The sequence below is a fragment of the Protopterus annectens genome, chromosome 6.part0, assembly GCF_019279795.1.
Source record: "Protopterus annectens isolate FY-2018-M chromosome 6.part0, PAN1.0, whole genome shotgun sequence".
Taxonomy (NCBI): Eukaryota; Metazoa; Chordata; order Ceratodontiformes; family Protopteridae; genus Protopterus; species Protopterus annectens.
The window spans coordinates 873,320,655-873,347,830 of record NC_056737.1 but is presented as its reverse complement, the minus strand read 5'-3'; the positions used below and the strand labels follow the sequence as shown (position 1 = coordinate 873,347,830).

Below are 27,176 nucleotides of genomic sequence, written 5' to 3'. Positions count from 1 at the left end.
TTAAACTAGTTATTCAGGTGAGCTGATAAAACTACAAGCAGAAGGTGAAATAATGAAAAATCTAGGTATGCATGAGGCTTCTCAAGAAGAGCTGTTTCAAAAAGTGTTTTAGAAGATAGATTACACAAAAAAACTGAGATTTTCTGCTATACCAGAGAAAATGGAAGGAGTAGTCTAATTTTATCAAAGTGCCAATAAAAACTGAAATGATGGTCAGCAGATTGCATTGTGTGCATACCCCAGAACTGGTCACAAGGGGGGAGCCAAGACCTGCATTAGTAAAGATGGACGTAAACCAGTAGAGTGTTGCTCTTGGCAAATGTGCCCATTTGTACTTCCACATGCCAGCTGGGCTGTCTTTCATCTCCTTATCTAGTTTCTGCTTGGCAAGCTCTCTGCTATCACTGATTTGGTGAGTGTTTGATGGCTGTCCACTTTTCCTGGAGGATTCTTCTTGCTCAAATATCCAGTATCTGTTCCTTCCATTTTATAGCAGACTATTGTCTTTCTCTTTGGCCCAAGACAGAAGCTGATGGGCCACTGGGTCTTGGCCCTTCTCATACTTCTGGGTGTGCTTCTGGAAAGATGTTTATCATAGTCAGTGCTGCAGAACTAAATCTTGGCAGTTCGCCCACTCTAAAGCCCACAGCCGGCCTGAATACCATAGTCTTTCACCATCCCCAGCTGTTGAGCGTCTTTGCTATCTGATGTCATTACGTTAGTAGTGGTAAGGTACATTGGCCACCACCATCTTTTGTTGTTGCTATGTTAGTCTGTGTAAGACCTTGTATGACTGCGTTGTCAGTTTGAAGTACCAGGGGATTCATCTAAGTCCTCAATTGAGTAACTTTATCTTAATAGATTTTTTTGATGTTGGTTGTTTTAATCTTTAAGGATGTCAATTGCTTATCTTGTGGGAGACAAATCCTCCACAAATGCTACCACTTGTATTTGTTTTATTTAGCAAGCATAGCTAGGGAGTGGGGTGAGAGGGGCAATGGCTGCAGGCACAGTGAAGTTGGTATGATCGGCCATCCATCATCCTGATCAGTGTTTTTAGTACAGTGGCTTTTAAAAGTCAGTATTGCATTTGCAGTCAAACCTGAGCACTGCAGAGCTCAGTGTGTGGTCTAAATTGTAGCAATTGTGGGGTGGGAAAGTCCGTGTGATTAGCTGATTATTGGCTTAAGTAAACCCTCTCCTTTTTTTTTTTTTTTTCCCCCTCCTCACTCTTCACCTGAAGAGCTGAGGGGGCGGGCTGCTGCTTTGGTGTATGGTCACAGGATGTGGTTGGAGCCAGCTGCATTTCTACTGCTTAAGGCCCCCAGACTCTCCTTTTTGTGTCAGGTTTAACAGCAAAACCATTAAACACAGGATTGAATCCCTCCAGTTACATTTTGAATGAGATAGAAACCCAGCCTTTGCATGCTCTGGTGTCAACTGATTCCTAGGCCATAAAGACAAAATACCCAATGGAGAAGATATGTAGGAGGGCAGCGACATCTTTGTCCATCTTTCCACTTCATCTAGATTTCTTTGGCTTGGGCAAGGCACTTGTGCAGCCCCTTCGTCTGACACATATGCCCGATTTCAGTGTCACCAGGAGACTGTAGGTTTCTGGTGACCAGGGGTGAGGGCCATATTCCTTTAGTAATAGTTTGGGAGGAATTACCTTGGAACTGGACAGAAGGTGACCTGAGGAATTGTAGTCCACTCCCAAGGCCAAGACACTTAAACCAAAAAGATTTTTAGGTTTGTCTTAGCCATTGCTGCCTAGATCCTCTGTTACCTGTACTCAGTTTTCTCCCCAGGACCTAGTTAGGATGGTGCAAGATGTCATGGACTTCATGAGGTCAAGGCAGCCCACCTTGGGAAGGGAACCTTTGCCAGGAACCTGTCATGGAAAAAGAAAAAGGAACTCATCACCCCACCAGGAAGATAGATTCCTCAGTGTCAGAGGAGAAAGAAGAACTTGTCTATAATTGAGCATCTTCCACTCAACTGTATTTGGCTTCTAACGCTGAAGATACCTTGATCTCACCTTCACCCCTTAGGGTTTCTTTTAATTGGGAGTCAAGAGAATTCTCCCAGACTAATTAGAAAGCTCTTGAGCCTCCCTTCATTTAGACCCCTGGCAGTACAGATAGTCCGTAATGTTTTTGGATAGTACGTTTTGCTGACATACCACTGCAACAATATTCTTTCTCCATTCTCCTCAGAAAGCCTGAGAGCTTTTATGTGGTACTTGAGTCCTACTGGCAGCTCTGTAAGATTCCATTGGTGGATCCAACTGTGGTGTCAAATCCAGCAAAGGGAGCATCTGGACCTGCAGTCAAGAATCGCTTGCCAAATAAGGAGAGTAGACTCTGATTTGTTAGGAAGACTTGCACTTTAGCCAATCTAGCCAGGAGAGCTCTGCATTGCTAGTGCCATATTTTCAAATACCACACATCAGTTCTTGAAAGAAGTAAAAGCTGAGTCAGAGAGGATACAGGATAAGAACCAACAAAGGGCATCAGGAATTCTAGATTGTAGGCCCCTAGGTGTCTAGACATTTAAGTTTGGCTGTGTTGCATTGGATGCTTCATGCAGGGCAGTTGCTATGGGTCCTGTCACATAGGAGACCTGCTTGGCTGAAGGTACTGTCTCAGTCGGACCAAGTTAAAACTGAGCTCTTTAATGCCCAAGTAGCCAAGTATCTCTCTTGGGCCCCAGCTGCGAAGGTGTTTAGCAGACTTGACATGTACAGGAAGCAAATGAAGTTAGTAAAGGGACTCTCTACCCTGCCCCCAGATACAGTCCGATACGATCGAGAGAATCCTAGCAAACTTCATCACTTCCCTCAAAATAGGAAAAAGGTAAACCCCATAGGAGAAAATGCCTAAGTAGCAATGTTGCAAACTGACCAGCGTCCCAGACCTAGATGGTATAAGGAACCCCCCCCCCGAAGGGCAGCTTGTGACTATGCTCAGTAACCCCCTGCAGAATTTCATCCCAACCTCGCCTTCCCCTAGCTTCCTGGAAGCGAGGCTCACCTTCAGTTATTGGGAACAAATAACCCAGGGCAAGTCAGTACTGCAGATCAAAAATGACTACTTAATGCAGTCTTGGAGAATTCCACCTTTCCTAGGCATTTCCAGATCTCTAGAACAGCAAAAGAGATGGATTTGATCAGGTAGAGGAGCTGTTGCAACAGGGCTCCATCCAGCCAATCCTTCCATCAGGCGCAGGATTCTATTCATGCCTCTACCTAGCGCCTAGAAAAGAAGAAACATTGCGACTCATACTGGACTTTCAAAGCTCATGCCAAAATTCAAAATGCTATCCTTCAGATACATTCTGTGGTTTCAGGCAGGGCATCACACTACTTGTTTTGTGCCTCGCCATACAGCTTATCTGTTGTACCCAGAATATTTCTAGATGTTGGACACTAGTCATTGCCTTTTACAGAACCAATATTTAGTTACACTTGCACGGTTACCATGGATTGCTTTCAGAAGGTGGGCCTCACTCTCAGTATCCCAAAGTCATAAGTAACTTTTGGAACCAAGGATGCCTTCCTAGGGACAGATCTATACTCTACCCAACAAAGATCCTTTTTGGATAGGGATATGGTATTGTTCCTCATAGTACCTCATGCATCTATGCAGCAAGCAGGGAGTTACCATAAGGTAATTTGTAAGGGTACTGGGATACATGTCTGCTTATATTCTAATGTTTCATTAGCAAAAGTGTACATAAGTAAGCAGCTGCTCCTAAAAATTGCTGCTCCCAACATCAGTAATATCTAGAATTGTTACCCTTTCTAACATGTTAATCCTGAAGTGGGAGGAGATCATCAAAGGCACCCCAGGAGCTCTCTTCCAGCTATACATCTCAACCTCTTAGTGCATGAAATCTGGACAAAGCCTGAAATAAGGGGCAACAAGGGGCCAAAAATAGGGACACATTTTAAATATTGCTCTTATAAACTTTGTTGCTAGAATAACAGAATTTGAGTTGGCACACATGTTTTGTGAAGGGTATGAAGTTTGAAACTCAAATGTCATTATTTAGACTTCAATTCTCAGATCATCCTAGAAATTTGCCAGAAGACTACAAATCCTGAGGAGCAGACCAAAAATATAAGACAAAAATCTGGACAGTTGAGAGGTATGCTTTCAACTTCCATATCCAGTCAAAATCCTAACCACAGATAGGCAGATGTGGCTTGGGGAGCAGACAGCTGGAACAGCTCAGAGTCCAGGGCATGGTATATGAGCATCAGGCAGCCCTGCAAATCAATGTAAAAAGGAGATAATTGCATTTGTTTTGACTTTGAAAGCTTTCCACAGAAGACTATTACTACAAGCAATAACAATGTTAGGATAATAGATACTAACAGACAACACTGCAGTGATGTGGTAAGTATATAAGCAAAATGGGAGGAACCCATTCCTACCACCTGTTCAGGTTTGCAATTGAGCAGTTAGTCCTACATGCATCCCAGGTCAAAACAATCTTCTGGTAGACAGTCTGAGCAGAACCTCCTAGACCCTAACAAATAGGTGCTGAAAGGTAAACTTTTTCCTGGTCCTGGCACACAAATTGGGTATGGCAGACGGACCTTTTCACTTTCCACAGAAAACAGATTGGCAAGTTCTGTTCAGTGACTCCCCAGAGAGGGGCATGGATAATGGACATCTTCTCCTTCAACTGGACAAAGTGTTTTCTCTCTGCCTTTCCACCAGTACTCAGTTTTCTTCTTGTATTGCAGAAAAGTAGGACAGATGGACCAAGAATGATACTGATACCACCTTACTGCCTCGGGCAACACTGGTTCTCCCTCCTCTTAACCCATAGCAAAGGGAGAATCATGATACTACCCCACTTTGTAGACCTAATCTATCCATCCACCCCAGTCTGAAGGGACTCGGATTGATTCTGGACAGAATCAGTAGTCAGTTACATAATCATTTCAGAGAATGTGCTATCAGTACTAAAAGAGGCTAGAAAACAGAGCATCAGGCAAACTGTTCATGACAAAATGGTAAAAGATTTCTGTGTGGTGAAAAGACCAAAGATATTCTAACCAAACGCATGTGAACAGGTACAAGAATAACTCTACATCCTGTACAAAGGAAGACTGTCTTAATGTAGTGTAAAAGTGTATGCTTCTAACTCCCCTACCTTTTCATGTCTCCTCCTGCATGTGCTCACCCTCATATGAAGCAGTTCGTAAAAGGGGGATTATATATCTTGCATCTTAGGTCCACACATATGAGCCTCTGCACCCTTCTGGGACCTAACACTGACTTCCTTTGAGCCAGTAGCCTCTGTACCATTCATATTGTCTACTTAGAAAACAGCCCTGCTACTGGCACTTACCTCAGCCATGCATATATCCAAGCTGCAAGCTGTGATGTGCACAGCCCTTCTGCATTTTTCAGAGACACAGTAGTCTTGAGAATTAGCCCTTTCCTTTCTTGCCCAAGGGTGGTATCAGAGGTTTCCTTTAAATTAAGCTATTCATTTCTCTACTTTTTCCCAGTCTGCTGAATGGGGGAATGGGCTGGAAGAGGACCCTACACTCCTTAGAAGTGCACAGGTAACTTATGTTATCCCCAAGTAGATCGGGCCAGCAGCTAGTGGCATTTGCAGAAGCTAAACTGGGGAAAATTATTGGGAAAATGGATCGTTTCCAAATGGATAGCCAACCATATCGTATTTTGTCCCTCTCTCAATGGGAGGCAGATTCTTGACAGATTCAGGGATCATTCAACAAGAGCAAAAGCTACCATTACAGCACTTCTAAAAGAGACATCTACACATACCATTCTGTAAGCAGCTACTTTGCCCAGTGTGCATACCTTCACCAAGCTTTACCACCTTGCTACTGTTTTCAGAGCCAGTGCTGGGCTTGCCTCTGCCATTATAAAGAGCCTGCTGTTTCAGCCCAAAATACATGTCAACCTGCCTAATAGCAAGTTTCTGGGATTTTTCTCAAGACTTACTACTGCAACATTGACTACATTAAGCATTATACAGTTTGAGTGGCTTACTTACCATAATAGGCATTCAAATAGATCAGTGTTGTAGTACTCTTTCCTTCCTGTCTACCACTCTTCATTTCTGGGGTAGGGGTGGGTTCCCTACCCATTCATTGTACCCTTCCTGCCAACTCTCCGCTTCTTTAGCACACACTCTCCAGCTGTCAGTGGAACAGGTCATGTTCTGTCTGAGGAACATAGGACATTGGAACTTCAAGAAATAGCTGATGATGGCACTGTTAGGTGCACCTTTATACTACCTATGTCTTGGCGTCAGATGGCAAGAACACATCTGCCAGCCTCATCCTTCAGTGATGCACAGGTCCCAAGACTTAGTACTGTGCCACTGATCTACTTTGAACATCTGTAGTTAAGTAGGTTAGATGCACAATTGTGCTTTCTTCCCAGAAGGAGTAGGGCTGTTATCTTGCCTGATCTCTGGGTTCCCCCCAACAGTTGAAGTGGGGGACTTGGGACCCCACAAGTGTCATTGTGCTAGCCAGAGTCATGGTGTTCAAACCCTGCTGCTTCTCCCTCCTGTTATTGACAGTAGGATTGCTCTGTATAGGATTGATCTGGGGGAATGTCCATTCGTGTATCCTTTGCTCCTTGGTGACATTTTCTTAGGAAGGCTCCCTTGGCTATGTGATCAGTTAGGACTTACTTTCCATAAGGCATTTAATTGTAGGTGGCTTTTTCTGTCACTGCTGCGTTTGTCCCCATTTTCAGAGGTCCAGACTCTACCTGGCATTCTGCTCACTGTTTTGGCATTTGAGGTTCATTGAGCATAGATTGCATTGTCTGCTATGTTTTGAAAAATGTGAAGAAAAGTTTTTTGGTGTGCATATGTTGAAGGTAGAAGCTAAAGCTGCATTTCTTTTGAGTGGCTTGGCTTCTTGCTGCATATGAAGCAGTTTCTAAAAAGGGCCTTAAACATCTTGCATGTTAGGGCCACACATACAAAAGCCTCTGGACCCTTCTGGGACCTAACACTGACATCCTTTGAGGGAAGCACGTCTGCCCTCTCTGGATCTGTCATTGCTGGCTCCGAGTTTGAGGAATAGGTTTAGTGGAGTTAACTAAGGTGATACTCTCATCTCTGTGGAGGAGGTTAAGTAGTGTAAAAGGAGCAGTTTGATTGAACCTCTGTTCATTTTGGGGATCATTGGAAGTGTTGCAGACCCTCTAGATTGACCTCCCTAATCTTCTTTGCAGGTAATCTATTACAGGTAATTTGGAAGGGGCATTATCTCCCAAGAGTCTGTGGCTTTTGGCTAGGGTTTTTGTTATAGCCTTCATTCTTCTTGTGTCTAGCTTGGTAGGGTTATCCATGTGGTTCCTGCATAGGTGGAGGAGCAGTCCTTAACTCAGTCACACAAAGTATTTTTTGTACAATTCATTTTAATACCCATCACTCGTGTCTTTTGAAAGGAATGATTGGTATTAAAAGAAATTATACATCATCACTTCTGTGGCTGGATTCTTAGTAAGTGGTAGACCAATGAATACAAGGCAGCATGTGAAAAGGATAAGGTATACAAAGCAAAATGACTCGAGTCTCTGATTTAAGGTACACTGCACTGGAGATATTAACCCTGGATTTTCATTCTTCATATTTTCAAAACTGAGTGAACTACATGTTATATGAGGACCACAACTTAATAATCCAAAATATAGAACGAAACCAACAAATGAACCAGCACAGTCAGCGCAAAGGATCCACAGCTTGTACAGGGAAAAAAGCGATTTATTATAAACCAATGAAACACTCCAAAGACACAGGGTTAAGCGCTTTCATCTGCTAATACAGACCATCAGAAGAAGAAGTTCTGATGAAGTCTGTATTAGCAGATGAAAGCGCTTAACCCTGTGTCTTTGGAGTGTTTCATTGGTTTATAATAAATCGCTTTTTTCCCTGTACAAGCTGTGGATCCTTTGCGCTGACTGTGCTGGTTCATATGTTATATGAGGAAGCACAGTGGTAAATGCTGTGGTGGAAGACAGAAAAATACACTCACTGTCCACTGTTAATGTGTACTGTACCAGGTGCATTGCTAGTAATTGTAAAGGAGTGTAATTTTTATATTTATATATAAAGGAATATTTGTTAGATATAGTGCAGCTGTTTAATCTCAAATAGACTTGTCAAAAATTCTAGATGCAAACCCATTTTATTATAAAGTATGATACCGGGAGTCTCTTGGTATAGATATTTAACTGTATACTTAGATGCAACTCCTTTTATATCTTAAGTTTAGAAAAAGAAAAGATTACTTTATACAAAGTTCAAGTATTTTTTTTAACTTTTGATTATACATAAGCACACATTTTCAAAGTCTGTAAGGCGTAACCAGTTAAGGTACACTTTGCTTTTGACAGGTTTGTGTTTCTTTTTAGCAGACTTCGCTTCTACAGAATACCTAGCTTTCTTTCGAGGCTAAATGATTACAAGAAACATTTACCATCTGTTTGCTAAGCTGTAACAAACTCTTAAAGTCAAGATGCAGGGCTAAAAAGTGGAATACATATATGAAACTGTTGTACTTTATGCTTGCTGTGCATAAAAATATAAACATTAATAGACATAAAAGTAATGTATCCATTTCATACATTATTTTCAAAACCAACTTAAAGATTGTACTACGTTCAGGTGAAACCTTAAATGATAAAGCAAAATTAGTTGCACTGTCATGTAGCTTGAGAGATTATACCGTTATGCAAATAGGTTTAATGATCATATTTCTGAATATTTCAGTAAGTAAAAATGAGATGAGGAATTTCTTGCTATACTTGTATAAAAAGTATTTCCAATGTTTAAACACTTTTATTAAGTTCAAAAAAACAGCTACCACCAAATGCAGGTTTCCAGATCCAAAAAGCCAATAAAGTCCAAAAACGTGTAAATCATCAGATCTGATGAAGTGGGGTATACACCTACGAAAGCACTTACGTCCTTTATTCTGTGGTTTGTTCTACAATAAATATTTTTTATACTGGAACCTGCAGCCTACTCCTGTCCTTTTTGGGTTTACACTTTTAAGTTACCACATTTATGTTTACATGCATTTAAGAAAAAAGAAAGCAAACCATTAAAAATTTCAGTCGTTATTGCCCTGCAGTATACACACTTAACTCACTCCAGCATTACACAAGTTGCTTAATTCTTGCCTTCCTTTAAAACCATTGCTGCTCCTTGTGGACATGTATTGTTCCTACTGACTCCATTTATTTCTTTGAAATTTGCTCCTTCTCTTTTGTAAACATCCAGCCTCTAGTTTTATCATTTTTCCAATATCCAGGACATTACATTAAACTTGGAAGTAAAGCTTTACTTAGTGTTAGCAGTTGAGACGCAATGTAGCTCAAAAGAATAATTTCCCTAAATTCATTCCCCAGCATTTCTGTCAAAATACTCTGCAGGAAATCTTTTAAAGTTTATTAGCTCATTGCAGTTCCAAAATGAAAAAAAATAAACTCTACATTCGCCATCACACACCGCAGCATATGCTGTCTACTTGAGTTAAAATCCTCTGAAGTTACTTTGGAAGTAAAATAAAATAGCTGTGCACTTAATATAAAAATCCAAAACCTGAATTTTGCTATGCAGCTGGGAGCTTTAAAAATTTAATTCTGTTTCTTTAAGTTGCCTTTCCAGTCTCTGTCTAATCTTTTCTAACCTCGTCTGATTCTTTAGTTATGTAATTTATTTCTATTTTGTTAACTTGCCCAGCTAAGTTGAGGGAAGAGCACCGATGACATATAGCATAATTAAAACTGATTGCAAAATGTGATGTAGTACATAGAGTATACGGTGAAAAGCAGTGGTGATACTATAGTCAGATATTTTTCTGAATGAAAAAAATGAAATGTGTAAGAAAATACTGTGCAAGTATCTCTCCTGCATATGTATTTACACTTGACTTTCATGCATTTAAAAATCAAGTTTGATTAGATAAGAAAGGCTTTAATTGGAGGCAAGATTATTAGGTAATTCAAATATCAAATGTAGCCTCCACTAGTGGTGTAGAGGGATAAAATGCTAACTGTGGAGAGGTGACCCGAGTTTGAGTAGTGGCACAGGCACTTGACACAAGCAATGAGGACGAGCATGCTTGTCCTTTTGGGAAAGTGCAAGCTCTGCTGCACATATGCTATTTGATTTGATTGGTGGAGACTGGGGAATAGGTGAATAAGTTTTACTCTGGGTGGATAAAGGTGGTTCTGTTGGCATCAGTCCCTGGTGGAAGTCAGAGTGATTAATTTCTCTGCTGATGTCCATTGAATGTCTCGCCCTCTACCACTCTGGTGAATAGGCTTTTTGGATGGGAAGGATCTGAAGATCAGCAGGTAGTGACAGCAAAATGGAATATAATACAGATGTGGAGTAGACGCAAAGGAAAATGTCAAAGCTGTGTTAGACATTTTTATGAGTTAGTATTTGATAAAGTTGAGTGATGTGTGTAATGACTCAGGAGATTTATTAGGCTATTATGGCTTTGAGAAAGGTATTAATTTGCATGGGTAGAGAATTCTCACATATATATATATAAAATATACACACACACGTGTACTTGTGTGCGCATATATATATATATATATATATATATAGATATATATAGATATATATATATATAGATATATAGATATATATATATATAGATATAGATATATATAGATATACTCGCGCACACACATACACAGCAACTCCAACAGCTTATAAGGATGTTGTATCTGTTTGGGGAAGAGTTTCATATTTTGGCTGCAAGAAAGTATAGGAAGTCACCAAAATGTTTATGGTTGATGGATTTTGGCTCAGGGGTATTGGAGATTTGACTTTCCAAGGTGCTGTTTCATTGTTAAAGAAACAGATATGAGTCAGGAACTCCTTAACTTTCAGCTTATTCAGTTACTGGTTTGCAAGTGCATTGCCTGGATGTCAGCAAAGAAACTAAGAACCTTCATTCAGAAAGCGGTCTCCCTGTTCCAGGCTTCCTTACAGTTTATGATGGTGAGGCTTGAGGATGCTTTTCATTGCCAAAGTGGCATAGTTTTTTTTTAGGGGGAGTTGGGTTCACTTAAAGGGGATTTTGGTTTCCTACATCCCTTGTTATATGAGGCTTTTGGCATCTCTTTGTCTTGGAGCAGTTACCCCACTGCGCCAAGCTGTCTCTGGTTATCTCTTGGAGATCAGCTGCCTTAAATACCATTGTGATCTGTCTTTGTCGAGATTGATTGCTGAGGCCTTTTAGACCTGTGATTCTTTACTGCTAGATGAGCTTTGCTTGTCTGTGACTGTTTTCTGACCTTTGGGCGGGCTACAGTACTTTGCCTCAGTTTGCTGCTAGTGTGTTATCCATAATTTTCACCAGATTTGCTTTAACTCCTAGGGATTTGTTTTTATTAGTTAATTATAATCCCCTTTAATGCAAGTATCCCTTTTAATGGGCTCCTCAGGATCAGTATCTGTGACCCATGTTAGACAGGTGGATTTTCAGTCTGACAAGATATGTCCTTACAGTATCAGTTAATCTGTGAAGAGGATCCTCCTTAGTACCAACCTTTGAACCTATGAATCCTTGATTTTGTCAGTGTACACACTTTGGTCATTTGAAAATAAGCCTACCAGCTAGCTTTGGCTATTAGATTTTCATGCAAATCCGGCAAGTATACATTCACTCATTGGCCTGGAGTATGCAAATTTGATGGATTTGCAGTTTCTTCCGACAAATATGCACTCATTTCATGGACATGGGTGTGTGAATCTTTATACTTGATTTGGAGGTATGCATTTTTTGGTGGCAAGGAGATGAACTGGTGGTTGAAAGGGATTGCACATTTGTATAGTCTGTGTACTGTCATTGTGTGCATCTTTAAATGTTTTCCTGAGTGCAGGAACTTGTAGAAAAAGATTCCAGGTGCGGTGCTGACTGGAGAGGATGAAGGTGAGTAGTAAGATCCAGCAAGGTGAGGCATCGTTGCTAGCTGTTGAGATTTATCTCTTTGATTTGATTATAGTGTTCTGTAGTTTTTCTTACAGATGCAGTTCACTTAAATTTAATTAGAGGCAGAACTAGGGACTGGGTGTTCCGTTTAGTCCAGTGCAGGGATGCCGTGCTGTTGTGGTAGTCGGGGCCTTTTTTGTTTCTTGGCACTGGAGCTTGAGAGTTACGTTAGTGTGCTGATTGAAATGAACTCTTAACTGTTGAAGGTGCCTTTAAGGAATGTGATGCAGTGAGTACATACTAGGCGATGAGTTTACCAGGTAATGTCTTGCAGGTGTAGCCCCCTATTTGGGCTGGGTCGAGAAGTATGGATTTTGTTTATGCGTATACTGTAGCTCAGTTGAAGGGATTGCTGTTGGTTAGCCAGAGTGAGTAATTCATGTGCTTGAATGGGTCTAACATTTCTGGGTCATGTGACAGAGCACAAAATGTACATTATTGGGTGTTCCTTTTACTACAGAGGGCTTGGTTGATAAAATTACTGAAGTTTTCATGTGTGCATCTGACTTGCAAAGCACTATAATACACTGTAGTATATTGTAGTATATCTGATTTTTCTATGCATTTCTGCTCTGTAGAAGGGCTTCTGCCCTGTTTCAACTCACCAGGTCAGCAACAGAATGAACGCAAATGCTAAATCTGTTCTTTTTTGTCAGCCTGATATGTTGCATTGCATTGTTAAACAGGTGTCCATTGCTGGTGAATGGGTTCCATGGCAATCTAAAGTTCCTCAAATTGAAGTCGAGACTCACAAAGTTGCTGCTCCTGATGTTGTAGTGCCAACACTGGATACAGTCCGACATGAAGCTTTGCTGTATACTTGGTTAGCAGAACACAAGCCTTTGGTTCTCTGTGGTCCTCCTGGTTCTGGCAAAACAATGACTTTGTTCAGTGCGCTTCGCGCTCTGCCAGATATGGAGGTAAGTGTTGAAAGAGGCAAGATGTTCCATATTTCAGAAAGTACTTGAATGTTGTGATTTTTTTTTTTTTTTTACTTTAGTGTGATTAATGTTTTAAGAATATTTTTATGACTGGTTGATGCATGTACTTCTGTAATCCCATGGAGCTGAACATTTTTCTTAAACCATTACTATGGGTAGACTTCTCACATGACCACAAATGCCAGTTTTACCGTTTTGTACATTGTCATAACATGAACAGTTCATTTCTCTCTTCTTGCTTATAACTTCATGGCTCGTAAAACTGTAGTATGTATATTACAAGGTCTTTGGTAGAGTGACATTTTCATTAGTTAACTGCTGGATTTCTTTTTCCATTGACCCCAGTTTTTCACAGTTGTTGATCTGCAGCTGTTAAACTCACCATGCTGTTTTGTATTCCTTGATTCATGTTTATCTGTGTGTTTAAGAAGTAGTTGCATTTGCCTTAAAAGCATAGTCCTTTGAGGTGTTCCTGTGATCACCTAGCCCACAACAGCTTGTCAGCTGATGTTCATCGTGCATACAGCTGCAGTCATAACAGATGGGTTTTCCTGCCGTCAGGCGGGTCCTCGGTCGGCCGAATTCCAAAGTCTAGGTCCGGCGTCGGTTGTCGTCACTTCTTCCCTGATGTCAGTGTGACAGGGGTATAAAAGAATCAGCCGACGCCATTTTCTCCAGTCTTTCTTGCCGCGCGGTGCCCGAAGCAGAAGCAGTTCGCAAGTGCCGGTCAGCCAGCTCCTGAGATTACGAATATCTGCAACCGAAGTCTTCTTGAAAGCTAAGTACCCCGTTGGGGAAACTTTTCTTGCCTCAGACCGATGTCAGACAAAGTTAATAATTGTATTTCATGTGGGAAGCAAATACCGTATAAGGATTTTCATTCCCTCTGCATTCCTTGCTTGGGCCCAGACCACAACGTCTCGGCCTGTTGTTTTTGTGCTACATTCGACAAACGCACCATTAAGCGGCGGGCGGAGTTCGCCCAGCACTTTTTTGGCAAAAAATTTAACTACATAATGTCGTCGGATACTCAGACTCCAATTTTGACTAAAAGACGCAAAGATAAGGACCGACACACTAGGTCCGCGGCCTCTACCGACACCACGCCAAAGCCGAATACAGGTGGTCCAGTTCTCAGCGAGGCGACTACGCAGCCCCTGACTACCGACACTTCATTGGCTGTGTCTTCTGTACCCGAGGTCGCAGGCTCTTCGGTCCACACCCCGACTACAGATACTGAAGCCACTCTTGGCGGTGAAACTCAGAGTTTAGACAGGTCTGACTCCTCTCAAGGTGTCTTCAGGCCTTCCTCTTCTTTTTCCATCAAGGCTTTCACTAAGTCTAAGACAGCCATGCATTCTAAAAAACCCCACAGGGCCCTTCTCAAGGCCCCATGCCTAAACAGCAGATGCTCAAAATGGCTGAGGACTTAATTACACTTATCAGGGGTTCTCAACCCCCCCCCCCCCCGGAAAAAAGGCCCAGAGTGGAGGAAGAATCCCCCTCCTCGGACCAGGCTTCCATTATTTCAGAACATTCTGATGACCAGGAACATTCATACTCCCCTTTTGAAGATTCCGATGCAGAGGAGTCCATTCCTTCTGTCCCCGAGGATTACTCTTTTGAGGAAACCTTGCATACCTTGAGAGAACACTTCCATTGGGAAGGCCAAGAGTACTCAGACTCCAAGAAAAGGCTTAGGGATTTTCTCTTGCTCCCTCAGCACAGGCCTCTGGCTATACCTCCTGTCTTAGATATCCTTGATGATGTGTATTAGGAGTCCTGCCTCAACCCAGACTCTCTACCTCCAGCCCCAGTCAAGCCTGACCGGTATTACCGGGTTCCTGACTCACACCAATTCCTATACAAAAGCTATGCAGCTGACCCAGAAACTATCTCACAGGGCCCCAAGGGAATTAAGGCCTCCACTGCTAAAAATCCATTACCTTCATAGAGGGATTCCAGAGCTTTAGAAAGGTGGGGGAAAAAGGTATACACCTCGGCCACCTTATCCATGAGGGCATTAAACTGCCAGTTCCATATGTTAAAGTACAAACAGTTTCTGTTATCACAGTTGAGAAGCAAAATGTCACAACCTGAACAACCAGATTTGAAGGAGTTGCAGGATTTGATACATAGTGCAGAACAAGTAGGTAAACATACCTTGCAATGTGGTTTTGATGCTTTAGAGGCCTCATGTAGAGCTGCTGTTACAGGATCAGTCATACGTAGACATGCTTGGCTCAAAGAGCAAACCTTACCAGATCATGTCAAAGCTAAATTACTGGATGCACCTCTGCAAAAAGATGTATTGTTTGGTGTTAAAGCTGAGGAGGTATTAAAGAAAATGGAGGAAAAGGCAAAATCAATGCAAACAGTGAAAGATTTCCTATAGGTACAACCTCCACGTTTCAGTAGAAATTGGCCTTCAAAAAAATTGGGCCTTTCCAGCTACGGCAAGACCCCAAAGAGGTAGATACAGGCACCCGAGGGGTAGAGGGCAAGCTCAAGGATCGTTTAGAGGCAGACAATGGCAAGCACCTACCCAAAGAGGTGATGAGGATAGTTCACAGCCATTCAGAAAGCAGAACCAATGACTTCCCCTTTGCATGCCAAGCAAAGCTCAAATGGCAGCACCTTTAGGCGGAAAACTGGCATTATTTTCAAAAAATTGGCATATTGTCACAAAAGACAAATGGATCCTGGACATTATAGACAGAGGCTACAGATTCCACTTTCACACCCTTCCAAAACTGAGAGGCATGCCAAACTTGCCACACAATCAAAGGGCAGAGGCACAAAAAAAATTTCAGATCTCATGGACATGAAAGCTATTCAAGAGGTACCTATACAAGAAACAGGGTCAAGGTTTTTATTCCAGACTATTCCTGGTACCAAGGAAGGGCAAAGATTGGAGACCTATTTTGGACCTATCCATCCTAAACACATTTTTACTCATGTCAAAATTCAAGATGCTCACATTACAGCAGCTTCTTCCCATGCTGGGCAAGGAGTCTTGGCTGGTAACATTGGACCTCAAGGAGGCATACCTGCATGTCCCAGTCAGACAAGATTGCAGAAGATACCTCAGATTTCTTGCAGGTTCAACCCATTATCAGTTCTCTGCATTGCCCTTTGGCTTATCTACTGCACCCAGAGTGTTCACGAAATGCCTGGCATCAGTAATTGCCTACTGCAGACTGCAAGGGATACAAATATACCCATATTTGGACGACTGCCTGATCCAAGCGGACAGCAAGCACATACTTCTAAAACATCTGGCTTTTGTAATAAGGTTGTTGAATTCTCTGGGATACACAGTCAACAAAAAGAAATCAAGGCTAATACCCTCTCAAACAATAATTTTCCTGGGTGCCAACTTGGATACAAACACCCAGATGGCCTACCTCACACCAGAGAAACAAGGGCAACTAACTCAATACTTCAGAAAACTGGCAACTTTCACCAGGCTGACTGCAAGGAAAATCCTGCAGGCTCTGGGATTCATGGCATCTTGCATCCTACTAATCCCATGTGCAAAGCTGCATATGAGGAAACTTCAATGGTACCTGAAAAACCTATGGTCTCAGCACAGCCACAGCTTGGAAACAATGATACCACTAATTCCATGTCTTCAAAAGGAATTTCTGTGGTGGGCTCAAGCATGCCAAAGAAACACAGGTCTCCCATTCTGCAAGCCTCAAGCAAGTCAAATCATCACAACAGATGCCTCGGATTACGCCTGGGGGGCGCACATGACAGATCGGTGCATTCAGGACAGATGGTCCCAAAAGGAAAAGCACCTACACATCAAAAGGAAATGCTAGCAGTAATAAATGCTATTATAGCTTTCAAAGACCTGCTGCATCCAGGCCAGCTATTGATAAGGACAGACAACACCACAGTGATGTGGTACATAAACAAACAGGGAGCAACCCATTCATACCCCCTATGCAGGCTAGCCATGTCTCTTTGGAACATGGCTCTAGAATTGCAAATCGAGCTTCAAGCACAGTTCCTGCCAGGCAAGGAAAACACGCTGGCAGACAACCTAAGCAGAAATATGACAGATCCATACGAATGGAAGTTGCATCCTCAAGTTTTTTCAAAGATAATTCAAGCATGGGGAAGGCCAGACATAGATCTCTTTGCCTCCCACAGAAATCACCAATTGAGCAGAATTTTGCCAAGGACCTTTCATCCACAGGCCTGGGAAGTGGACGCACTCTTTCAGTTAGACAACAATGACAGTTTATGCCTTTCCACCTTTTCCTCTGCTGCCCAAAGTTCTATTAAAAACCAGAGCAGACAGACCAAAGATGATTCTCATCGCTCCAGACTGGCCAAGGCAACACTGGTACCGACTCCTGAGGAGCCTGACTCATTCCCCACCATGGATCCTGCCTCTAATGCCTCTTCTATTGACTCGGCACAACTTCAAAACTCTTCACAGTCAGCTGAAAACACTCAATCTAGCCGCATGGAAGATTCCTTAAAATCACAACAGACCCTACTCTCCAAGGAGGTACAGGATGTCATTTTGGAGGCCAGAAGACCTTCTACTAGAAAAGCCTACTCCGCCAAATGGAAATGGTTTTGTGCTTGGGATGAGATAAAGGGCCAGAACCCTGGAATACTGAATTTACCTCAAATATTACAGTACCTAGCTGAGATGCTAAGCAGTGGACTTTCATTCTCTTCCATCAAAATCCATGCTTCAGCCATTTCTGCAGAATACAACACTGATCCTCCTTTATTCTCTCACCCCCTCTTAAGACAGTTCCTCAGAGGGGCTAAGAATATAAAAACCCCAAGGAAACAACCAGTGCCTGCTTGGGATCTCAATTTCATTCTAGAGAAACTGACTTTGCTTCCTTTTGAGCCAGCTGCCTCAACAGAACTACAATATTTGTCCTGGAAAACAGCCTTTCTGCTGGCTATCACCTCAGCTCGCAGGGTTTCGGAACTACAAGCCCTCATGGCTGTGCAGCCTTTCATCATTTTCCATCAGGACAGTTTCCTTATGAACCAATCCTTCCTTTATGCCAAAGGTAGTATCCAGGGTAGCCTTGAATCAGGCTATCCACTTACCTACCTTTTACCCCAATCCTCAAAACAAAGGGGAGAGACTACTACATTCCTTGGACATTCACAGGCAACTACGTTATTATTTGGACAGAATAAAGCCTTTCAGAAAATCAGAGTAACTCTTTGTGTCCTATGCCACAGGGGCTCAAGGGAAGCCTATTTCCAAACAGACAATCTCAAAATGGATAGCCCTCTGCATACGCTTTTGTTACTGTCTTCATGGTAAAACTGTACCTGCAGGCATCAGGTCTCACTCCACAAGGGCCACAGCTACCTCTGCAGCTTTCTTCAGGGGGGTTCCTACCAAAGATATTTTGGAAGCTGCCACTTGGAGTTCTGTGCATACTTTCTCCAAGCACTATCACCTGCCTTTATACTCCAAATCTAGAGCAGGTTTTGCCACTGCAGTTTTGCAGGGCATTCTGGCTCCTAGTTCCACCTAGTGCCTACCACCCCTATTTTAGCTTTGGTATTCTACCCATCTGTTATGACTGCAGCTGTATGCATGATGAACATAGTACAGTTTTGTACCTACCATAAATGTAGATGTTCGAGTGCTAATACAGCTGCAGTACAGGTTTCCCTCCCTCCTTCCCCTCTGGGACAGTCCTAATGGCTAACACCTCCTCATACAACCTGATTGGGGTATTCTTTTATGGTGTATTTGCTTGCAACTACTGTTTTTCGATTATACTGCATTGCATTATTACATAAATTTATGTATTGCCTTCCTTCTGGGGGCACCTGACATCTGGGGCAAGAAAAACTGAAGAAAATGGTGTCGGCTGGTTCTTTTATACCCCTGTCGCACTGACGTCGGGGAAGAAGCGGCGACAACCGCCGCTGGACCTAGACTTTGGAATTCGGCCGACCGAGGACCCGCCTGACTGCAGGAAAACCCATCTGTTATGACTGCAGCTGTATTAGCACTCGAACATCTACATTTATGGTAGGTACAAAACTGTACTTTCTTCCGTGTCACCTGAAAAAAATTCTTTAAGCAGGAGCTGTATTTCAATTTATGCAAGAATAGAAGTCATCTAAGATTGTCAGCATGTGGATGGGTAGAAGGGTCCTTCATGTGAATCTAGCTCAGAATCTGAGAGGGAAAAGGTAAGAGAAGTTGGATGGTACTTCAGTTAAGTCCGTCACTGCAGTAACCTGAGGCCATTGTCGGCTGTGCTGTTTGACAGCTAGCAAGAGGTTGACTGTGACAGGCAACTGCAGTGACTGCAGCAGGAGTGGCACCCATTTGAAGCCTCTTTTGTAGGGTCCTGGAATTCCAGTGCCACAACGTGCGCAATCCTATAGTTCTCCTGTAAAGTCTTGGTGGTAGAGCTTTGGCACTGGAATTATACTCTTCTCATGCTGTGGAAGGCTTACAAAATAGAGTTGGACACTACCACATTTTGTTTTTGTTTATGGCAGAATATTTATCTGAGTCAAGCAGGGAGTGACAAAATCCCTTTGGTCTCTTTGTGATGTACTCGGTCTTTGGAAGGGGATTTTTTTTTTCAGCATAATCCTACAATTTGAGATGCCTGTGCACCTAGCTGACATGCTGCTGTTGTAATGCGTTGGGTACTTGCTTCCACTGTTTTGGGTGATATCTTGATACCTAAGCATCATTGTAAGCATCATTCTGGCTGTCAGATTAACTGCCAAGATCCGCACTGATATTGCTTTTACTATGTTGGGGAAGAGTGCAACACTGATAGCTACCACAGTGGCAAGTCAATCAGCGAAGATGCTCTTTGCCAGTGCCATTCAGTTTGCCCTTCCTATTGCACTTGGAAGAGAATGGTCAAAAGAAGACATTTACATAGAGGCGAGATCAGGGTCCTACTTCTATTCTAAAGCATCTCCATAAGGGCAAACAGAAAGCTATGTCTATACTTCTACCTCTTTAAGGTAGATCCTTGTTCAGATGGTGTTCCACCAAAGCTCTTTAGGTGTAGTTTACCCTTGATTAGTAAAGACTCCTTGATCTCCAGCATAGACTTTGGTGGGAAAGGTGTACAATTATGCATTTTTGAGAGCTGTTCCTCTTTTTTGCTTGATGGGTCCATTTTAGCTCTTATTTTAGAACAACCTTATCTTCAAATTGGTTCCCTTAACTATGTGGTAGTAGGACAAGGGGAACTTGTTTATTTTCCCTTTTGGATCAGACATTTAGGCCTGTACAGGCCAGCAGGAGCCTTGAATAAGATGGAGTAAAATCTGCAGATTCAAGCCCATCAGCAGTTTGCATGCAGCATACCCACCATTCTAACCACACCACAAATGCTTGTTCATCGCTAAAATCACACAATGAACCACCACCAGTACCGTATAACAAAAAAGTACATAGCCTAAACACAGTATAAATCATGCCAGTGTTACAAAAAAAAAAATTGACTGCAGGGTTAGATCATGATGTGGCTAGGATATTTTTAGCAACATGGTTGCAGTGAAGTATGACATGACAGGGAAGTATTACTTTATTAAATTTGTATTATCGTGGATGTACTTCAGTCAGGACTTGGCCCTCAAGTGTAGAGATCAAATGCAGCACACACAGTTTAAAGTATTTAATAAAGCAGCATGTGTTCCGAAGTTGGAGAGAAAACTGGATTATCTATGGGAAAGGCAGTCAAAAATCAGGGCGGAAACTTCCAAGCTTTGTTGTGCATGCAAAGATGGTAGAAAAGGAAAGTAAACTGGGAATATAAATTACTATGCCCCCATTTCTGCAAGGAATGTAAGTTTTTAGTTCATGTGGTTGTAAGCTTCCCTATTCATGGCAGGTACTTGCTTGAAATTGTATCCAGCATGAAAATGCAATTGGTGTTGATCCATCGTGCTTACTAGTGTTTTCACAGCTGAAGATCTTTATGTGGCTTTGGAAAATGGCTGGTGCCAGTGATCTCTTGTGCTTTTCTCCTCTTCAGTGTCATAGTAATTCATACAGCCAAGGCTTAACACGTGCTTCTCCTAACAAAGCGAAGTAAACCTGAGCTGATTGAATCATCTAAGTTTCTAGCATTTGATTCTTCCACACATTCTTACATAGGTGTACTGCAAGTGGCAACAGCTGTGTAACATCAACCAAAACAAGAATAACCGTATTTTGATTTTTAAAGATCCTTCTTTTCCCCTTTTTAATTTCTACAAATCTTTTGGGTTTCTAATACCGTGATGGGAGTGGACCCCATTCCTAAGTCAAAATGCAGTTAAGGTTCATGAAATTAGTATTTGCACTGTTTGATGTCAGCCAGTAGTGCTGTTCGCAGCACCCACAGTGTACCACGTAATGACTCCTGCAATTCGTATGGAGTTGCATATATTGGTAACGTATCTAAATATGATTGTAGACTTTTTTTATTTTTATATATATATATATATATATATATATATATATATATATATATATATAGACCAGTTGCTCCTACTGCTTGTCTTTCTTCCTCGTTGCTGCTGTTTCTGCCTGCAAATCCTGATATGTCTTTGTGTCTCAGTATGCAGGACACTGTAGTCACTGGATGTGACAGTTTCAATGATCAGTGTTATTTTTGTCTTCTTTTCCTGGACCACTATATTTGGTTTTCTAGCATCTATCTTTTGAACTGCTGGTAATGGATGATCCCATGTGATGTTGACTTCATCATTTTCTATGATGCTTTGTGGCTTATATTTCCAGTGCATATCCAAGTTTCTTGATCTATGTTGTTTTTCAAAAATCTGTTGCATTAATGACCACACTTTTATTCGAAGCTTGACGGTTTTTCTTGTGGAAGTATTTTTCTTTCCTCTAATTTATTTTTTTGTATATCTTGTGTCTGGAAATTCTGGGCTTTTTGCATAATAACAGTATATAATTTCTTTCTTATCCTCAATAATCCACTCTGTCATCTTTATGACTATTCTTTGGCCTATCAGTTTTTGTGGAGTGCTACTTCCTTCTACAACGGGGGGGGGGGGCATCCTCCCCTTGGACCTCACCTGGCCCCATTGTAGGAATGTTTCCGTATTTTGAAGATTCTACACTAATTTTTTTTCCAGTCCTGGCACCAGCGTGCCTACCAGGATTGGACACATTTTTATCCCAGACTTTGTGCACCCAGCTATCTTTTTTATTTTTTTACCTACTTTTGTCCATGGTGTATGCTATATAAATACAATCTACATATCAGTGTCACCTTGGTGAGATTTTGTGAAAATCAGGGTCCACTTCGTGAAGGTACTCACCAAGACTTGAATTCAATTTAAGCACTGCTACTGTCCCTTGCTTGCTGACTTTTCATCTCTATATTTGGACCTATCTTTCCTGTAGTGGGTTTATTTATGTATTGGAAGAGTGCAGCATCATTAACGTGCAAGTCATCCTTTTGCTAGCGTTCTCAAATCTTTAAGCAGTTGAGCCTGTTTAAATCCAATGCATTTTCAGTTAAACATTGCCTGCTGTTAAAGCAGCGTGAGGAGAGGTATGTAAAAGGTGTTGCAGTGCTGGAAGTAAGGATAAAGAAAATTGCCATTAAGAGATTTCAGAAAAGAGCTTTCTTCCATGGTTTTGGGACTTTGAGAGCATGTATTGGGAGGTTGGAAGTGCTTTTTTTTTTGCTAAGTAAAAGGGGACTTCCTGGGAAAATGAAAGTATTAGAGTCCTATGCCTTCAAATGGTCACCAATGTTAACGTATTCTAGCTTTTCAAGATGATACTGAGCTGGATGTTGCATGTGCGTCAGGCTCAATTTTAGTGATGTTTACATTTGGGTTATATCTGTGTTCTGGTGGCAGTAAGAGTAGCCTGGTCTCTTCTGAAGTTTGGAAGTTACTGAGGAAGGTTTAATGTGTGGTGTTGTGATTGGCCTGTGGGCTGTTTTACGTGTTTATTTTCTGTGCCTTTATAAAGTTATTGTGTTGGAGTGACGCTGCTGCTCTTCCAGCAGAGGTTAATGGTGCCTCTGCCTATACAGAGATGTCTAGAATCCAACTTTCACTACTTTGGGGGGCGGGCAACCTGATGCTATAATTTCCTGAGCACCTGGTTTGTGTATAGAGTAGTGCTGTGTGATCTTATTTATACCAAAGCAAACTTATCACAGAACTCTAGACTTTCCTGTTACTGCGGTTTGCACACAGTAGCAGTGCTCAGAGAGCTTTGTCCTAAGCATTTTAGTTTCCCTTTTCTAAACCCCCCACCCTGGTAAAGATCTAATAATTTTAATCTATGGATAAGTACTCTCCTCTTGTTTCTACAGCCAGCTTGATGGAAATTGGCATCTTGACACAATGCAGGAATTCTCAAGTTTACTGACAGCCACCTAATTCTTAATCGGATGCAATTTATGCAAGTCGTAGTTGCACATTGTCAGTTTAGGCAAGGCTATCTTATACAGCTGTTACAGTTACAAAACAGGTTGTCAAACTATGTTTTACCCACCACTCACACTAAAGGACCAAGCACAGACTTAAATATGCTGACTCCCTAAAAGGTTATCTGCCCAAACTTTACAGACATCCTAGGCATAGCTATTAGGAAAGTATCCCTCAGCAACTTCACAAACAACCTACCAAAGCTGCACACACATCTTGAATGCGTAGTGCCCCAACATTTAGGTCCCTTGACAAACATCAACACAAGCGAATGTTCTAGTCATAGTTGATTCCATTGAGAGACACAGATGCTTCGTTCACGAAGTTGAGCAAGGAAAGGGTTATAGTCCGCTCCCTTTAAGGGTCCAGTATCCCCCAGATCATGCACTCATTTGGGTCATTGAACCACGGGTACTAGTATGACTCTGTATTTGAGTATAAATGACTTGAGTCTTGCCTCTCTGGACTATATGAAGAGAGACATGATGGAGCTCTTGGACTCTGTCCCAGGTTGGTATGAGTCTGGCACTGAACAGCATTTTACCTTCCCTAAAGATGTCTTAATATGAGCAGAAAATAGTTTGACCGTAATTGGCTTAGTTTTTGGTGCCATTTGAAGGGGATACTATATTTGTCAGATTGGAAGGACATGGTTGAGAAGACTACACTGCTTCGCCAAGGATGGTTTGCACCTGTCCCCTTAGGCTTTCAAATTTTGGCTAAAACTTTGCCTAAAAAGGTAGTGTGGTAGTAGATCATGCCTGATAATTCTTCCAGTATAGCACAACCAACCAATCAGGATGACATGAAAGTATTACTGTTTAATGCCAGAAGTCTAAAACAACATTCCCTGTAAGCTCTCATCACCCTGGAGAATATAGACTTCTGTATAGTTATGAAGACAGTTTAAGGGTTTAAAGTTGAGAGAACCCTGGCAGTGCAAGCCTATAATGCCTTCCACACATTTAAACTTGCTACTTTACAGGAAGGAACAAAATATGGAGGTGTCTCATCAAAAATAACTGCACCTCAATACTGATCAAGCAGTGCGACTCCCTTGAAGTACTCCTGTCCAACTGACCATAAGCAAAGTCCTGTAGCATATCATTGCAAGCTATAGTCCCCCTTCTGACCTAAGACATGCATACTGTATACCTAAATGTTCTGAAGTCGCACTGCACTGAAGTAAACACTGCAGTCCTAGACAACTTCAAGTACACCACAGTAAAGTGGGAACCATAAACAGCTTCCAATACACAGGCTTAGACATTGCCAGCACAAACACTGTGGAGCAGGTAGTCTGTACACCCACTAGGAGAACCAACATCTTTTGACCTGATCTTTCAAACACAGAACTTTTTATTCACCTGTGTGTAATGTCCTCACTTATCAGGTTAGACTATAAAGCTTTTTCCTTTGAAATTGAACTGTAACTTGTCACCACATCAAATCCTCATACATTTAGGAATTAAATTGCTAACCATTTACTACTGAGTGCTTCTCTTGGCAAAATATCAAGTCCCCAAACCATGTGAACTCCACTCCCTATGAGGAATCCTTCACAGAAGGCACTATACCGTATTGTGAACAGCTGCACTGAGGCAGCAGTACCCACCCAAAATAAGCACAAGACTAATGCAGAAGAAAGCCACCCTGGTGGAATCCCATTAATAAATTATACAGCAAAGGGAAACAAACATGGACAAAAGTAGGAAGTCCAATAGAGGCAGCAAGGCAAGAAACCTCATCAAACTAAGCATCTCAGGAGTCTGATCATGTCCACAAAAGCCAAGTTTGATGTAAAGATGAACTTGTAGACAAAGAACAACCACAAGGCCTTCAGTTATGTCCACAACCTCAAAGGTAATACACAACCGTGTGCTCACCAGTTGTAATTGGAGCCAGCTATATAGAGTCAGAGCATATAGCAAATCTACTGGCTGGTAAATTTAGCTCTGATTTCCCCCTGCTGCACCCCCCCCCCCCAAAAAAAAAAAAAAAAAAAACTTTCAGAGAGGCCTTTGACCATGACTTCCCTGGCTATCACTATCAGATAAGTCCCCAGTGTTCTCTCCAAAGCAAAAAATACTGCATCTGTGGGCCCTGATGATATGCCAGGTTGCATTCTGCTTAGCACGAAACATGACCTACCAGGACTGCTAATATCATTCAGCTTTAGTCTCCAAACGGGTTTCATGCCTAGTGAAGGGAGGACTGTAACAATCATCCCTTTACATAAGGGTGGGCCATCTGCTGATTCATATAATTACAAGCACATAATTCTGACTAGCCTCTTACTTAAGGCCGTGGAAGGAATTACCATGGATATTATAAAGACACGGAAAGTCTTCATAAACTGGATTCATCACAGTTTGGTTTCATTAAGGGCAGATCATAGATCATGCATGCTCAACCTGGTGGACGTTTTCGAGAAGGACATCACAGCTGTGGACACGGACAAAATAGGTTCACACTACCTGTCATTCATTCACTACTGTTCCTTATTCTGGCATTGTTGACAAACTCCAGACATTAGGAATAAACCCCTTTTTCACTCGTTGGATAGCCAACTTGCTCACAGATAGGACACAAGGTCTGTATAGGGGACTGTATCTCCAGAAAAAGACCTGTCCATCTACAGAGTCCATCAGGATTTGGTGCTGGGGTTTCTGCCTTTTTGACATCTATTTTTTGAAAGTCAAAGCTAATGTTAAAGGCCTTTGGTAGACCAAGTTTACTGATGACTGCAAGCTCAAAGCAGTTATATAATCCCTCAAAGATGCCAGTGTTCTCCAACAGGGTTTGTCATAGACAAATTGGTGCCATAGCCGTGGTCTAAACCTGAATGTCAAAAATGCATAATAGTGTCCTTTGAAAAGTCAGCCACCCTTTGAAATTGCCACATAAACCATGATGCACCCTTAAGTGTAATCCCAGCGGTTACCAACTTTGGAACATTTGGACAGTGATATGGCCTTTGACTCTTGTGTCTATTTTAACCAAATTATTTTGTGTTGCACAACTCATTAAGGGTATGGCGTCCAAGTCGAAAGATTTCGTCATCCCTCTGTACTTGGCCCTTGGTAGACCGGTCATTCATTGAGTGCAATGTTCCCTTTGGTATGTACCTTACCGGGCATATGCAACAACTGGAATGTCCACCAGGGGGTTCTTAAAATTAATATAGATGTAAACCACTTGGAATGTGTAGGCTGCCTGAAAGGCTTATTTATACTCTGGTCTCCTACAGTCTACTGAAGGGTGATCTATTCCTAGCTTTCAGGGCATCATCTGATCTAGTACTGAGGGGAATGGCTGCACAACCTGAAGTCTTAACAACATTAAAAGTACCCAATCCAGAGTTATGTACCTTGTTTGCAACATAAACTGAAAACCTGTTAGAGGGGCAGATATATCACGGACTATCCCTTCTCTGGAACAAGGTCACCTTTCATGTGAAGCAAAGTTAGTTCCTCACCCCATTCAAATGCAACCCAGGCCAGTAGATCAGGGAACTGCACATTTACCCGTGGACTGGCACCTCTTCCCCTTTTGGATAGAGGCAGCTCGTAATTGATCTTCTACCTAAACACAGCTATATGCCCCTGAGTGATTTATCTTGCCATTTACAAATGGGAAACATGGCTAAGCTTAAAAAGGCTTCTTAGGGCAGTTGGCTTGGTATCACTTTTGAATTTGTCTGAATGCCATCTAAGGAGAAGGAATTCTGATAGCATTCTGACGTAGGCAAGTATGCTGGG

General features: G+C 41.9%; 1 protein-coding gene across 1 annotated transcript in view; it reads left to right on the top strand.

Moving 5' to 3' along the window:
• Positions 1 to 27,176, top strand: part of DYNC1H1 (dynein cytoplasmic 1 heavy chain 1) — a 3,754,902-nt gene that overhangs the window by 1,921,612 nt on the left and 1,806,114 nt on the right. The window contains exon 48 of the mRNA XM_044073590.1: positions 12,718 to 12,951. Within this exon, the coding sequence (XP_043929525.1) occupies positions 12,718 to 12,951 (234 nt within the window). The remainder of the gene's footprint in view (positions 1 to 12,717; positions 12,952 to 27,176) is intronic.